Genomic DNA, 13877 nt, shown 5'->3' on the forward strand with positions numbered 1-13877 from the left:
GATAGAACATTGCCAAACTGCAATTTCTATTCGATATTATTTTTATTCGAATATCATATATATATATAATATATAATATTAACCGCCCGTTTCACGTGAAACTGTGAACATATATTTAGAGTGCATATATAAAATTTCAAATTGATAAAACGATTCCAATCGTTTGACAAGCAAAACATCTAAGTATTATTTTTGATAATTCTGTTTCGATCGTCACGTCAAAAAGCTGTTGAATGTATTAGTGCAGAACGCAGTTATTGTCACATAGATGGCGTTACGCGTATTGTTTTTGAAATAACTTCTTTTTTGGCCTACGTGACTAGAGAAGAAACACGCGGTGGAATGGCGGACCAAGTGTAGAATGATTTTGTTAGTGTTTTCTTATAAATTCCAATATTTAATACATCCTTCTTAAAATAAAACGCTTCAGTGTGTGTTATTAAACCCACATAATTTAAAGAAAGCTACCAAAATATGAAATGAATGACAAAATAATTACAAAAACTAAACCGCCAAGTGAAGAACGTTAATTGTAACATACGGTATTTAAACAAAAAGTCGGAGAAAACAAGAACCTATTGAAAGGGACAAATTGTGTTGTAATGAATATATACACAATAGGTGGGTTATTAGTAAGCAAAAAATGTTTTTTTTTTTCAGCTTTTTACTTTTATTTTTTTATTTCCTATGAACTGGTATGTTGTATCTGAAATTACCTACTATTTCCCTCATAAAAACACAAATAGAATACCATATTTTTAAAGTTAAAAAACTTTTGCGTTCTTTCACTTTCAAAAAATGGGATACTTTGGATATGATGACAACTGGTAACAAACTTTTTAAAAACTTCCGATTTAATGGCGCATGCGCCGGGCGGGCGATGTTTTGTCTCGCGAAGATTAGATTTTTCAACGCATAATTGCTTCTACCGATGGTACGCAGACGCAGCGTTGCCAGTTGCTTCGGAATTACGGACTTGTCGCGCAATGGCTTGCGCAAATCGCTCGCAATATACACAATTGGGCCGAAACTTGGGAATAATCTGGCTGCGCGCCGCATAATCACTCCGCTTTTATTAAACTGCAGTCAATTTTTCGACGTCGCGCTGCCATTCGGATTCGAGTTGGCACCGCCTCAGCAAATCGAATATCGATCGAAAACTGCGGCAAGTTTTACGTCAAACGAGCGCAGCCGTAGGCAACCCGCCCGATTGCGTAACCGACAACCGTTCTCCGCTTCGACGGAGCGCGGTTGGCGACACTGCATCCCTCGATAACCTCCGACCTTATGATTGGCCTTCGAACCTGGAAGCGGCACGCGATTGGTCGGACAACCCACTATTTCCACGGTCGCGTGCCCGACTGTGGTCTCCCACTAAACAATCGTAATGTCGTTGACGACGTTCGCCTATCAGTCGCCGTTCAAAATTCGAAGTGCGTTGTCGGTCGCAACAACAGGTTGCGTTTTGATCGCGATTTCAAGGCGACGATGGCTTGCACGAGTCCCAAGAGAGTGTGCATCGTGGGGAGCGGAAATTGGTAAACCGCGCGTCAGATAACCTCCCCGACGGTACTCGTAAAGGGCTTAATTGTAGGGGTTCCGCTATAGCGAAGATCGTGGGCTCGAATGCGGCCCGCCTAGCAACTTTCGACGACCGGGTGACGATGTACGTCTATGAGGAGCTCATCAACGGCAAAAAATTGACCGAAATCATCAACGAGACCCAGGAGAACGTGAAATATTTGCCGGGGCACAAGCTGCCGTCCAACGTGGTGAGTGGCGGGTGGAAACCACGCGATCCTACGCAACGGAAAGTTACGTGTCGGCCGGGGTCACCTCCTTATCGAATTTTACATGTTTTGCGCTCGGGTTTATCTCTCGGATAAGTCGTATTTGGTTTAATAATCTCCCGGGCGTCGATAATACATCGTAATTGTATGCATCGTTCGCCTGAAGTTGATTTTTACTACATTATGCTCCTGCGTTTTAGGTGGCCGTGCCGGACGTGTTGGACGCGGCTAGAGACGCGGACATCCTTATATTCGTGGTGCCGCACCAGTTTATCAGGACCCTGTGCTCGACGTTGCTCGGCAAAATTAAACCCACAGCGATAGCCTTATCGTTAATCAAGGTAAGATTAACGGACGCGTTATTTTTACGCCACCGAATTGATGTGACGGGAAAAAAATAAACGTTTCCGACCTTGATACGCGTTAAATATAAGTCGGAGAATTAAAAACGCAGATATACCGGCGCTCGTAAATCATGGAGAGGTTTTGTCCGCCTAAAACGTACCATAACGCGGTTATTCCGCGTGCCAGTTGGGTAACCTTTGGGATGAAAACGTTTGACACTTTGCCAGATCGAACTTCCGTCGCCCGCCAATAAATTTTCGTTTGATTCCGCTTATGTAAGGGTTTTATTTGTGTTTTATCGACGAAAAGCTTCGCTCGCGGGCCCCGATTGACAGACGTTAAATTTTGTGGTTAGTGACGCGTTTCTCGTTTTTCGGCAACGTTGTCGCGTTTACGCAAACTTCGGGAACGTTCGAAGAGACTTTTCGCGGAAACCCATGCGTAGTATTTAAAAAAATAATAAACCGGTCAGTTTATATCCCGTGGAAAAAGATTGGCACACGGAAATAACGGACACGAAGCAAAAAATGACCTTTATGCGGTTACGCGAAAGTCTCGTTATAGTTGGCAACGTCGAGAGGGTTACACGGTCTGTGGTCCGTCGTACAATTGCGCATTATTGGTTCACCCGTTCGTTGGACCGCAATTGAGGTTATGTTTGATTTTTGAAAGCGTCTTTATAAGTTTTTAATTTGCAATTTTGTTTTACAAGTTGATGGTTTGTGATAATGGTATTCTAGTCGGTCTAATTTAGAGAAGAATTTATAATCTGAAGCCGAACTGTGCGTGCAAGTGTAAAATGTTTACGGCAAAGTACTCGTATTTAGGGTAAGCGCACTATTTTGTTGAATTCCTAGTTAGTACTCTTTCTGTACTCAAACACATTGATTTTGTGTACTTGCCACTTTTAGATTCAGAAAAACGAGAAAACTTCGGGGAAAACTATTAAGAATAGTTAGAAGTTATAGTAGTAGAAGTAAAAAGTATTTTTAAGCAGCTATATGTTTCCTCTAATTTTTAATGTGTTCATCATTATTTATAGCAAACTCGTTTTTAATAAGTATGTGCTTATCATTTTATATGATTAAGATGAGTACAGTATTGTCTTTTTTTATCAGTTATGTAATTATTGCTAATTGTAAATTGATAGAAAAATCCCATCAAAACTGAAATACAGGTTTTGGTTAACTTGGGCAATTTTTTGAAGAATAAGTTAGAATTTCTGACACGAGGAAGTCAGAATTTCTCATATTACAAGTCAGGATTTCTGAGAAAGCAGGTCAGAACATCTGGTGTACAGAGTAATTGGGTTGAAATGAAAATTATGTCATTAACCTTGATTATATGGTTTATGGTCATAACAAAACAAACCGTAGGCACGACCAATCAATTCGTGGAACATACGGTGTGATTTGGGCCTTCGTGTTTTTTTTTTTTTTTTGCTAGTTATTTGTACTTTCTCTCTCTATCTCTCATAATAACAATTTTCTGCCCCAATATTTCGTACAACGAACAAGTTGCCGGTAAAATTACCCCCGATGGTGAATTTTTGACTTAAGTCAGAATTTCTGAGAAACAAGTCAGCACTTCTGAGAAACGTGTTGGAATTTCTGACAAACAAATCACCATTTCTGAGAAACATTTCAGAATTTTTTACTTAAGTCAGAATTTCTGAGACACAAGTAAGAATTTTTGACTTACGTCGGAGTTTCTGAGAAGCAAGTCAGTATTTCCGAATTTTTGACTTAAGTCGGAATTTTTGTTAAACAAATCTGCGTTTCTGAGAAAAGTGTCCAATTTTTTGATTTACTTCGGAATTTCTGGCAAACAAGTCTGCGTTTCTGAGAAACATGTTCGAATTTTTGACTTAAGTCGGAGTTTATTTGAAGCAAGTCAGCATTTCTGAGAAACATGTCAGAATTTTTAACCTCCATTATTTCTGCAAAAAAAGTAGGCATTTATGAGAAGAATGTCAGAATTTTTGACTTAAGTCGGAATTTCTGAGAATCAAGTGTGCATTTCTGAAAAACATCTGCGAATTTTCGACTTAAGTCGGAATTTATGAGAAACAAGTCAGCATTTCTGAGAAACGTGTCCCAATTTTTGACTTAAGTCGGAATTTCTGTTAAACAAATCTGCGTTTCTGAGATACGTGTCCCAATTTTTGATTTACGTCGGAATTTCTGGGAATCAAGTGTGCATTTCTGAGAAACATCTCCGAATTTTCGACTTAAGTCGGAATTTATGAGAAACAAGTCAGCATTTCTGAGAACCAGGTCCGAATTTTTGACTTAAGTCGGAATTTCTGTTAAACAAATCTGCATTTCTGAGAAAAGTGTCCAAATTTTTGATTTTCGTCGGAATTTCTGGGAAACAAGTCTGCGTTTCTGAGAATTATGTTCGAATTTTTGACTTAAGTCGGAGTTCTCCAGAATTTATGAAAAACAAGTAGGCATTTTTGAGAAAAATGTCAGAATTTTTGACTTATGTTGGAATTTCTGGGAATCAATTGTGCATTTCTGAGAAACATCTCCGAATTTTTGACTTACGTCGGAATTTCTGAGAAAGATGTCATAATTTTTTACTTAAATACGTATATATGCTCAACAAGAACAGAATAGCAGACTCAAAAACAAAAACAGAAAGCTGTAGGCAAAGGAACCGGCAACGTTGGACCACGGTCAAACAATTACCGCATACTGTTTGAACGTAAACGTAATTTTGGGGAAGGGGAAGGAGTGTGATTTTTTTTGTGAAGCGTTTCTGCCGCGTGGTGAAATATGCAAAACCGATCGGTAGGGTTTCGATCGTGCCGAGGGCGGCGGCATCGACCTCATCTCGCATATCATCACCCGCCTCTTAAAAATACCATGCTCGGTGCTGATGGGCGCGAACCTCGCCGGCGAAGTGGCCGACGAGAAGTTTTGCGAGACGACCATCGGTTGCAAGGACGCCACTGTCGGCCCGGTGCTCCGCGACCTCATCCAGACCACCTACTTCAGGGTGGTCGTCGTCGACGATGAGGACACGGTCGAAGTATGCGGCGCCCTCAAGGTAAGGACCGAAATTTAATATTTTCCCGCGATTTTCCACACGATCGTTACATTTTTCGTGTGTTAACATCAAAATTAAAAATCTCTGCTATTCTCCGGTCTGTGCCTTTCGCCGGCACCAGGCCGGCGTCGAATAAAAGAAGAAGAGAACGGCCTACTTGATACTTGAATATTTTAGTCGAGCTGCTGCATTCGCACAACATTGTCGTTCCTGAACGTATGATGTAATTTAGTTAAAAGTCAATAAAAAAAAAAAGAAAAATTATGCTTAACTGAGAGGTTAATTAGATAAAATTAATTGGTGATGTGAGACTTTCGGGTACATTAATTTTTTCTATTAATTTAAATTGAAAATTCCTTTCCTAATCATATTAGAAAATTCTGTATCATCCTAAATTTTAATTTTTTTCTAAGAGACATTCGTACGGGGCAGTATACCGGGTGACACAAGAAAGTGGGAACACTATAACTATTAAACGGTTTTTTTTTAGTCAATTTTGGAAATTAGTATTTAAAAAAAAAACAACCCCTTCTGAGATTCAACGATTCGAATTTTTTGTTGAGAGTATTTTATTATGGTAAAAAGTTGATATGCTTTTGGAATATTGGAATACAGTCAAAAACTAACGTTTGTATGTACACTTACGTACGTTTTTATATAAATAGCTGAAAATCTAGACTTGCGATCTCAAACTGATGTTGTCTATACCGATTTTTCGAAGGCGTTTGACAGACTTGATCACGGGATATTTATTTCTTAGTTAAATGATTACGGATCATCATTTCCTCTGATAAATTTGTTTGCGTCTTATCTAAAAGATCGGCGGCAGTTTGTTAAATTTCGTGCGCTCAAGTCCGTAGAATATGTCGCAAAAGATCTCGAGTAGCGTTGGACGACAATCGCCGATAGAAAAATTGTAGCTCTCGATGGGTGCTGTGACACTATTTGAACCGATTAGCCATATTTTTTACAATTCTAGATTTCCATTTAATAATACTCGGGAAAACACACAATAACGCGTTTTACCGCAAACCGAAACTCATTGTTACGTACTCGACGAGCTCATTTAAAATTGGCTAGATTAGAAAAATCAAGTGTAGCCGAACACATTCTGGAAGCCAAAATAACCCAAAAAAAAAAAAAACAAAATAAAAAAAAATTACTTGGTGAAATTTGATTGCATCCGGTATTTACTGTTTAAATGTGAGCATGCACTTTTACTTCCCTGTTAAATTTGAAGTTTATATCTGCAAATTATTGACGCTTTTTTATTTACGCTTTTCTTATTTAGCACGGAATATCTTCAACATCCTGTCCAAAAATCTTATGTACAAAAGTTTACATCCGGAACACAGTCTTTTAGTTGTAGAAGATTTTCGCTATTAGGGGGGCCCATTTTTCAGTTTTTTTTTTAATATGCGACGCACCCTGTACATTCTGGAAAAATTAGCAAGAATAAAAGTTTACGGAGCCAACTTTTGTGCGTCTTTTCGTACAAGAATTTTTTCAGTTGGCTAGTTACCTCAAGAGTAGATCAAACCTTTCACTTTTCTACGCGGCGTACCAATATTTTAAAATTTTCGCCTTTCCACAGAATGTGCAAATCGGCAAGTTTCCAGCTTGATATATTTTCTTCTTCAATACGTGACGTTAAAACACGTTTCTTAAGGAATGACCTATAACTATTTTTGTTTTATTTTATTAGCATTTTGCTGTTCTTTTGCTTTTTTTTTTTGAATTTGTCAATTATGTCCCTGTTTTGTAGTTGAGTTTATCCTGTTTAACAGTGTATAAATAAATAAGGTAGCCTTAACCCTGACTGATCAGTAGCTCTGAATGAATGTTTTTTATTCTATCGACGAATACTTTGATTGTAGTAATGCCGATCTCTCAGTGTGATATACTTTGTGTATTTGTACGTACCTGTTTTTAAAGTTTGTATTTTAGTGTTCTAATGTTTTTTTTTTACTTGTTGACATTATCCGATACTTTTGTCAATGGAAATAAACTTTATTATTATTACGGCGGCCAGCGTTACGTCAGAGTTGCCCGGACACTCTGCGTCTCGCAGTCCGTATCGTCTGCGCCATATATTTTCTTCGTTTCCGTCGCAGAATATCGTCGCGTGCGGTGCCGGTTTCGTCGACGGCTTGGACCTGGGGGACAACACGAAAGCGGCGGTGATCCGTCTCGGTCTCATGGAAATGGTGAAATTCGTCGACGTTTTCTATCCGGGCGGTAAACTGTCGACGTTCTTCGAAAGTTGCGGCGTAGCCGACCTGATCACCACGTGTTACGGCGGTCGTAACCGTAAGGTGAGCGAGGCGTTCGTTCGCACCGGAAAGTCGATAAAGGAGCTCGAAGACGAGATGCTCAACGGGCAGAAACTGCAGGGTCCTTACACCGCGGAAGAGGTGAACTACATGCTCAAGAACAAGGGCATGGAGGATAAGTAAGTACCCATCAGAAAAATAACCACCCCCTTTGAGTATACGGTACAGAAAAATAGTTAATTCTACGAAATTGTCCTACGTCGTAGCTTGTCTGGGTACAAGTAAACCATATTTCGTTTGTATTTACATATTCACCATCAGAGCCAACATTGGAACTGCTACTACCAGAAAATGATCCTTCGTCCACCTTAATAACACTTAATTACACACCCTGTATAAAGCGGCTTTTACTTATCGCCTAATTTCAAAGTCACAAAAAAATTTGATAAATATAAAAAAAAATTGTTTAGCATCTTTCGTAACAAAATCCCAAAAAATTAAATTCCAAGCTTATTTAAAGTACGGACCTGTTGGGCCATATTTCATTCTTACAGCTTGCCCCCCGGGTCTTTCCTTAATTCGTATCAGTAAGTCACTTTTTTATACCTATGAACAGACTTTACCAAAATTAATGGTACTGTATCGTATGGATTTTGCAAGTCTATAAAATGCTAGGCGAACCGCCCTTTCTTGTTCTTTAAGCTTCGGGTAATTCGCTGGACGTGGCCTTCAAAGGGGCGTTTTTTTTTTGCAGGTTTCCCCTGTTCACTGCTATACACAGGATTTGTATGGGTCAGCTGACCGCCCAAGACTTCATCGACTGCATAAGAAACCACCCGGAGCACATGTAAGCCCCGTTTTGTTTTGAGGATAGTGCGGGTTGGTTTTTTTTTTTTTTTTGGTCTTATCGTCCCTAATACCCCGTGAAAGTGGCATTTTATTAATAGTACACGAAGTGACGACGTCGAGAAAAGCTAAAGGTTTTTTTCGCCGTTGTTTTGACGTACCTCGTACGGAGTAGGGTTTCGATTGCGCGTTTTCAAAAATTTCAATTTTTAGCATGAAGGGCGGCTATCCCTTCAGGCCCCTAGCAGCTGGGATTATTAAAATGGCCGAAGGGATAGACGTCGGGTTTCATTTACTAACAGTTCATTGGATGGGAACGAATGAATTGGTCCAGTTGTATAAAAAGAGATTAGAGTCGAATTTTACTAGCCTACAGTCCGGAGCGCGGATTTGGCAGATGAAAAAATATATAACGTCTTGGAATCGAGTAGGAACCCAAATAGAGAGTCCGGGTGAAGTTTCATCCCATTTCTGTCAAAAAACCTTAACGATAAAATATTATAGGACTATTTAATTTTGCATTGAAATCTGCAGAAAAGAGAAGTTAAAGAGCAGCCCTTTCTCCGCAAGCCCCACATACAATTAAATATTTACGAGCAAGGTTTTTAATGGTAATACGATAATATTTGCATAGCTGTGCTCCTTGTACTTTGAACCTTTCACACCACTCTACGGTCTCCTCTGTAGGTCTGTTCCAAAAATGAAATATAACTGTTTGATCATCTTCTGCATCTTCTGAAATCATAGACTATATAAATTTAACAAATACAAGAAAAAACGTCACCCTCAGTGTTAGGAAGAAATTTACACTGTGGTGTCCTCTGTAGGTCTATTTCACCGATGAAATATAACGGCTTAATCGTCTTCTGCATCTTCTAAAGTCACAGACTATATAAATTTAATAAATACATGAAAAGCACATGAAATTGTGGCCGTATTAAATACTTCTTAATCGGAAAAAGATGACATCGCCCGCCTTGGAGAGAAATTTACACTGTCGTGTCATCTGTAGGCCTATTCCACTGACGAAATATCACGGTTTAATCGTCTTCCGCATCTTTTAGAATCACAGACTATATACAAATACAAGAAAAAACGTCATCCTCAGTGTTAGGAAGAAATTTACATTGTGGTGTCCTCTGTAGGTCTATTTCACTGATGAATTGTAACTGTTTAATCATCTTCTGAAATCACAGACTATATAAATATAACAAATACAAGAAATGGAAACCGTATTAAACAATGAGATGAGATATCACGGTTTAATCATCTTCTGCATCTTCTGTAATCACAGTCTATATATTTTATTTGCTTTTTACAACTGGACCGTAACGAAAAATGACGGAAGACCTTAACGATCCTCTTGACTGCGCCGTTTATAATCCGAAAAGGTTCGTTCGGTCTACGTAGCGGGCCGATTCGCGCCGAATTTCGGGTCCGTTGTGGCAATCGAGGCAGTACAAATGTCGCGCAGCTAGTCGCATTTAAAACAAATTCCAAAAATTCGTACAAATAACGAAAATTTTCTTATAGTAGTTACCGAATATAACATCGATAGTAGGTTAATAGTAATTATATTCTCTAGTGGACGCTCAATCGTTGTTTTCTCCACTCCCCCACCCTTTCAGATACGTCCCCAAGCATATCGGCTTCCAATGATCCGGCCCCTCCTCCTACCCACCCCTTCTGGTACTCACATACACTTTTTTTTCTTTTTAACTTATATACCATGTGTTCTACTAATATTGTTATATTATGGAGTGATTTCGTTGTTAATAAATATATTTAATTCGTTATCGCCCGAGTGTTATTGGCTCTCATCTCTATACAGGGTGTCCGTCGTAAACGATCGGCTGAAGCCTTTCGAGTATTTGAAAAAGTACTATACCACGGACACGCCGTATATGCGTCGCGGGTTTTCCCACTAACATTGGTGTTTTTTTAATCGTGAATTTTGTTTTAGGGATTCTAAAATCGACTGTGTCGTTGTTCCGCATCAAGCGTGCAAACTTTAAAAAAAATATATGTCACGTCCCCGCCATAACTAATAATCGCATTTTGAGGTTGTGCTTTTCCCCCAACCCAGACGTGGTTCATTTTTTTTTCGTACTTATATAACACGCATCCGAAAGAGGGAGACTTCGTCGCTGAATAAACAGATTCACAACTGGCTGCGTTCATTTCATTTTCGTCTCGTTCGGACCGCAGAGCAAACACCATGCAGATGCGAACGTACTAGATTTTATAACGCTATTTCAATACCACTTTAGATGCAAGATGCATTATTCAGTGTACCACATTTTTGCAAAGATACACCAGTGGCGCGCATACGGAATTTCACCTGTCTATTGTGGCGGACGTTGATGGTACGCCACTGATTTCTCTTGAAATAAAAATTATCCTTATGATCTCCATTCGTTTCGAACAAAAATATTTTTTTTTGTTCTTAGTCGTTAATTAGGCTTATAGACGTTGACGGCTTTCCAATCAACATGGTAGCTAATAGTCAGAAAAGAGATTCGTGGAGTGGTAAAATCAGTCGATGACTACAAGCACCTTGGAGTAACCTTCAGTAATTCGGATTCAAGTGAAGGTCAAATTAAAAAAAAAAAAAACGTATTGTACAAGGAAAAATTACAACGAAACATTTACTGTCGAATAAACAGATAAGGTCCAACACCAAGAGCGAAGGAATAGAAAACTTGATTGAGGTTAAGAAATGACAGAGTAGATGTTAAGAAAATATGGAGTAGAAAATGTGGCCCTTAAAGGGCACGAAAGAACCTACGAGGTGTGTTGAAAGAATAAGGTGACTTTTGAGTTTTATCTAAAAGTATTTATTTATTCATTAAAATTAATGTTGTCCCTTTCAAACTGTGGACATTACGTTAGGCATATGTGTACATAACAAAAAAAAAATCAAAGATCGAATTACAATTACAAAAGTCGCCTTACTTTTTGAACACATATCGAACGGCTCCATATTTGTAGTTGTAAAATGCTTACTGGGTGCTTTAGGCTTTACAAGGGCAACAGTGTTACAATAAGGTTTTTAAGAACGCTGTAAAAACTGATGTAATCAACCCCATAGGTTTTTTGGATTTTTGCATGCTATACTATAAATATTAAACGATTTTGGTATTTATTAGACATCCTACAAAAACTTGCTTATTGAACTGCATAAAAAAATTCTTTCATTCATAACGTGCAGATTGGGCAACAAAGTAGGGAGAAGTCTAATTGTCGCATCTGTGCGGTGTTGATTCTGTGGTCCGAGTCGCCTAAGCTAATGGCGTTTTGTGTTTTGCAGGGTAAAGCAGAATCAAAGCGGGTAATCGCCCCCTCGCGGGGTTAGAGTAATTTTTTTGCAGTTTACTTTTTTTTTGCTTTTTTCCCCGCGTTTCGCAAACCACGAGACCGGTAGGTATTCCAACTCTAAAGACATACTGTATAGAATAAAGTACGTACCTTTTTTTCTGAGTTGGTCGTTTTTTTTATTTCCACCCCGGAAATCGGTTTTTATTAAGATTATTACTTACCATTTACCTCTACGCGGACCGAAGGTCATTGTCAAAAAAAAAGGGGACTTCCTAAGCGGAAAACCTCGTAACATCAAACACCTTCGCTTGAGACTTGAAAATGTCGGAAACGAACGAGATATTCAAAACTCCTCGACAGTTTCAACCGATCGAACCACACAAATTAAAATTTGATAGTTCAAATTCTCGTTTTTAACCGATGACAGCTTTTTCGCAAAATATGTCCAGATTTCATTTAATCTTCAGGCTTTTAGAGCGTTTAAGAGCAAACTATTGAAAGCAGATATTATACAAGTGGGTGGGTTTGTGTGTAAATATTTTAAGTTAACTTTTACATAGCCAATACTTACCTATGTATAGGCGCCGTCTTTTTATCCCAAAACACGAAAAAGGTACGGAGATAATCGCCAAGCAACAAACCAAAATCAACAACAGCAATTACTTGCCTCGGAGTACAAAAATATCTACATAAAAAAGTGTTGGATAACTTTATTTAATCACACACATCTAATATTATTAGAAAAAACAACCTAAAACATGCGCTTCGAGGGAAAACCAGGTTTCCCTGCGCGGGATCAGCCGGAAAACGACTTTCGCCACAGACTACTAAACCAATGTAGTATTCCGTGCTCCCGCTATCAAAAGCTGCTTCTTTTAACTCTGTCGCTAAGGACCATTGCACAGGCTTCTGCAACAAGGCGTCGCGTTACTGCTTGTAAGAATGTCGTTTGTCGAATTACGTTTTGCGCATAACACAACAGAATGTATTTAAGAAATCAAGAAAAATTGCTGAATTATATAACTTATTGTGCAATACCGTGAAATCGAATCTAACAAAAATTTGATAGCGCGAAAAATGCTTCTTCTTTCAAGCGCGTTGGCCGGGTGTACAGATCAAGAGACCAGTTTTGGTTAGTTACCGTACAACAATAACATTGTATTCTTTTGAATAAGCAACATTATGAAAACCGATATAAAAATTGAGGGTTATTAAGATCTTAAGTGAGTAATAGCAATTTCCTTCTGTTCATTTATATATTTCATGGTTAACTATTAATGTCAATCTCTTGACTTTAAACACGGAGCATATACTAAGAAGAATGTCTATACTCTGTGGTGTGCAAATATTTACTTGGTAGTGTTTAAATTATTGTCATTTTACTTTGACTAAAATCTAAAATAAAAAATTTTGGAAAATACATTTTCAAAATTTATCAAACGGCTAGGGCAGCTTTTTAGGAATTTTATTGTGCAACATTTTCTTTGTTCCGCCATTATTTCTATCGGGAAATTGCATTGTTTTTTTTTTAATAACTAAAGTGATTATTATATGTTTATTTGTGTTGTAAAATTTCCGTTATATATATAAAAGAAAAGCTTGATAATGGCATCATTAAGTCAAAATGTCGCGAATGAAATATGGTTATCCAAGCGTTTCCTACATGAAAAGTTTCTCCGTCAAAATTTTAACAACATTCGAATATTTTCAAAAATAAATTACCTCACTAAGTGAAAATTTCAAACTTTTTCAATTTTAGTTTTCAGGATTTTATTTATTAAACTTTGTTGAAAACATCTTAAATAAAGTTTTCGTCTCAAGCTACTTGTCTTTTTTTTGCCAAACGATGCAGTAACCCACCTACCCATATGCAATCCCAATAATATGTCTAGATTGTAATATGTATTAGGTAAGTAATATATACTAGAAACATGCTTGGCTTTATAATAAATACATGTTATATTCTAAAAAAATACGCAATATAAATAAAAATGTATTCTTTTTGTAAAGCAGAAATACAGACTTGTTACTACACAATTAAAATACTAGCGCCATCTGTGGCGTAGTAGCAGATCTAAAAAAGATACATTTTTACGTAAATTTTGGTGTCACTTGTTTGCTGTTTGCAAAAAACGGAAGAAATGACTTTTATAAAAAATAAAAAGTCCCTGTTGACCTGATAACGCAAATTGTCAAGAACATTCTTTTACCTACTTTTGAAAAAAACCATCCCAAAACTGAACAGGCATTA

At 37.9% G+C, this 13877-nt stretch overlaps 1 protein-coding gene across 2 annotated transcripts; it reads left to right on the top strand.

The window, feature by feature from the left end:
• Positions 1 to 955: 955 nt before the first annotated feature.
• Positions 956 to 11795, top strand: LOC132701008 (glycerol-3-phosphate dehydrogenase [NAD(+)], cytoplasmic). 2 transcript variants are annotated; one of them, XM_060668620.1, is made up of 7 exons: positions 956 to 1538; positions 1595 to 1772; positions 1991 to 2131; positions 4935 to 5189; positions 7304 to 7641; positions 8217 to 8309; positions 10272 to 11612. In XM_060668620.1, the coding sequence occupies exons 1-7, from the start codon at positions 1288 to 1290 to the stop codon at positions 10321 to 10323; spliced, it is 1308 nt and encodes a 435-aa protein (XP_060524603.1). In that variant the 5' UTR covers positions 956 to 1287; the 3' UTR covers positions 10324 to 11612. The 2 variants fall into 2 exon arrangements, with proteins under 2 accessions (XP_060524603.1, XP_060524604.1); XM_060668621.1 differs by lacking the exon at positions 10272 to 11612 and adding an exon at positions 11619 to 11795 and having other exon boundaries at positions 960 to 1538.
• The last annotated feature ends 2082 nt before the right edge of the window (positions 11796 to 13877 follow it).

This window comes from Cylas formicarius, unplaced genomic scaffold (genome assembly GCF_029955315.1).
Source record: "Cylas formicarius isolate icCylForm1 unplaced genomic scaffold, icCylForm1.1 PGA_scaffold_4__25_contigs__length_36172078, whole genome shotgun sequence".
NCBI classification, from domain to species: domain Eukaryota; kingdom Metazoa; phylum Arthropoda; class Insecta; order Coleoptera; family Brentidae; genus Cylas; species Cylas formicarius.

Excerpts from the sequence above, each read along its gene's own strand:
- LOC132701008 (XM_060668620.1), top strand. The coding sequence starts at position 1,288 with ATGATTGGCCTTCGAACCTGGAAGCGGCACGCGATTGGTCGGACAACC. Across the intron at positions 1,539-1,594 it reads ATCGTGGGGAGCGGAAATTG|GGGTTCCGCTATAGCGAAGA; the intron begins GTAAACCGCGCG and ends GCTTAATTGTAG. Across the intron at positions 1,773-1,990 it reads ACAAGCTGCCGTCCAACGTG|GTGGCCGTGCCGGACGTGTT; the intron begins GTGAGTGGCGGG and ends CCTGCGTTTTAG.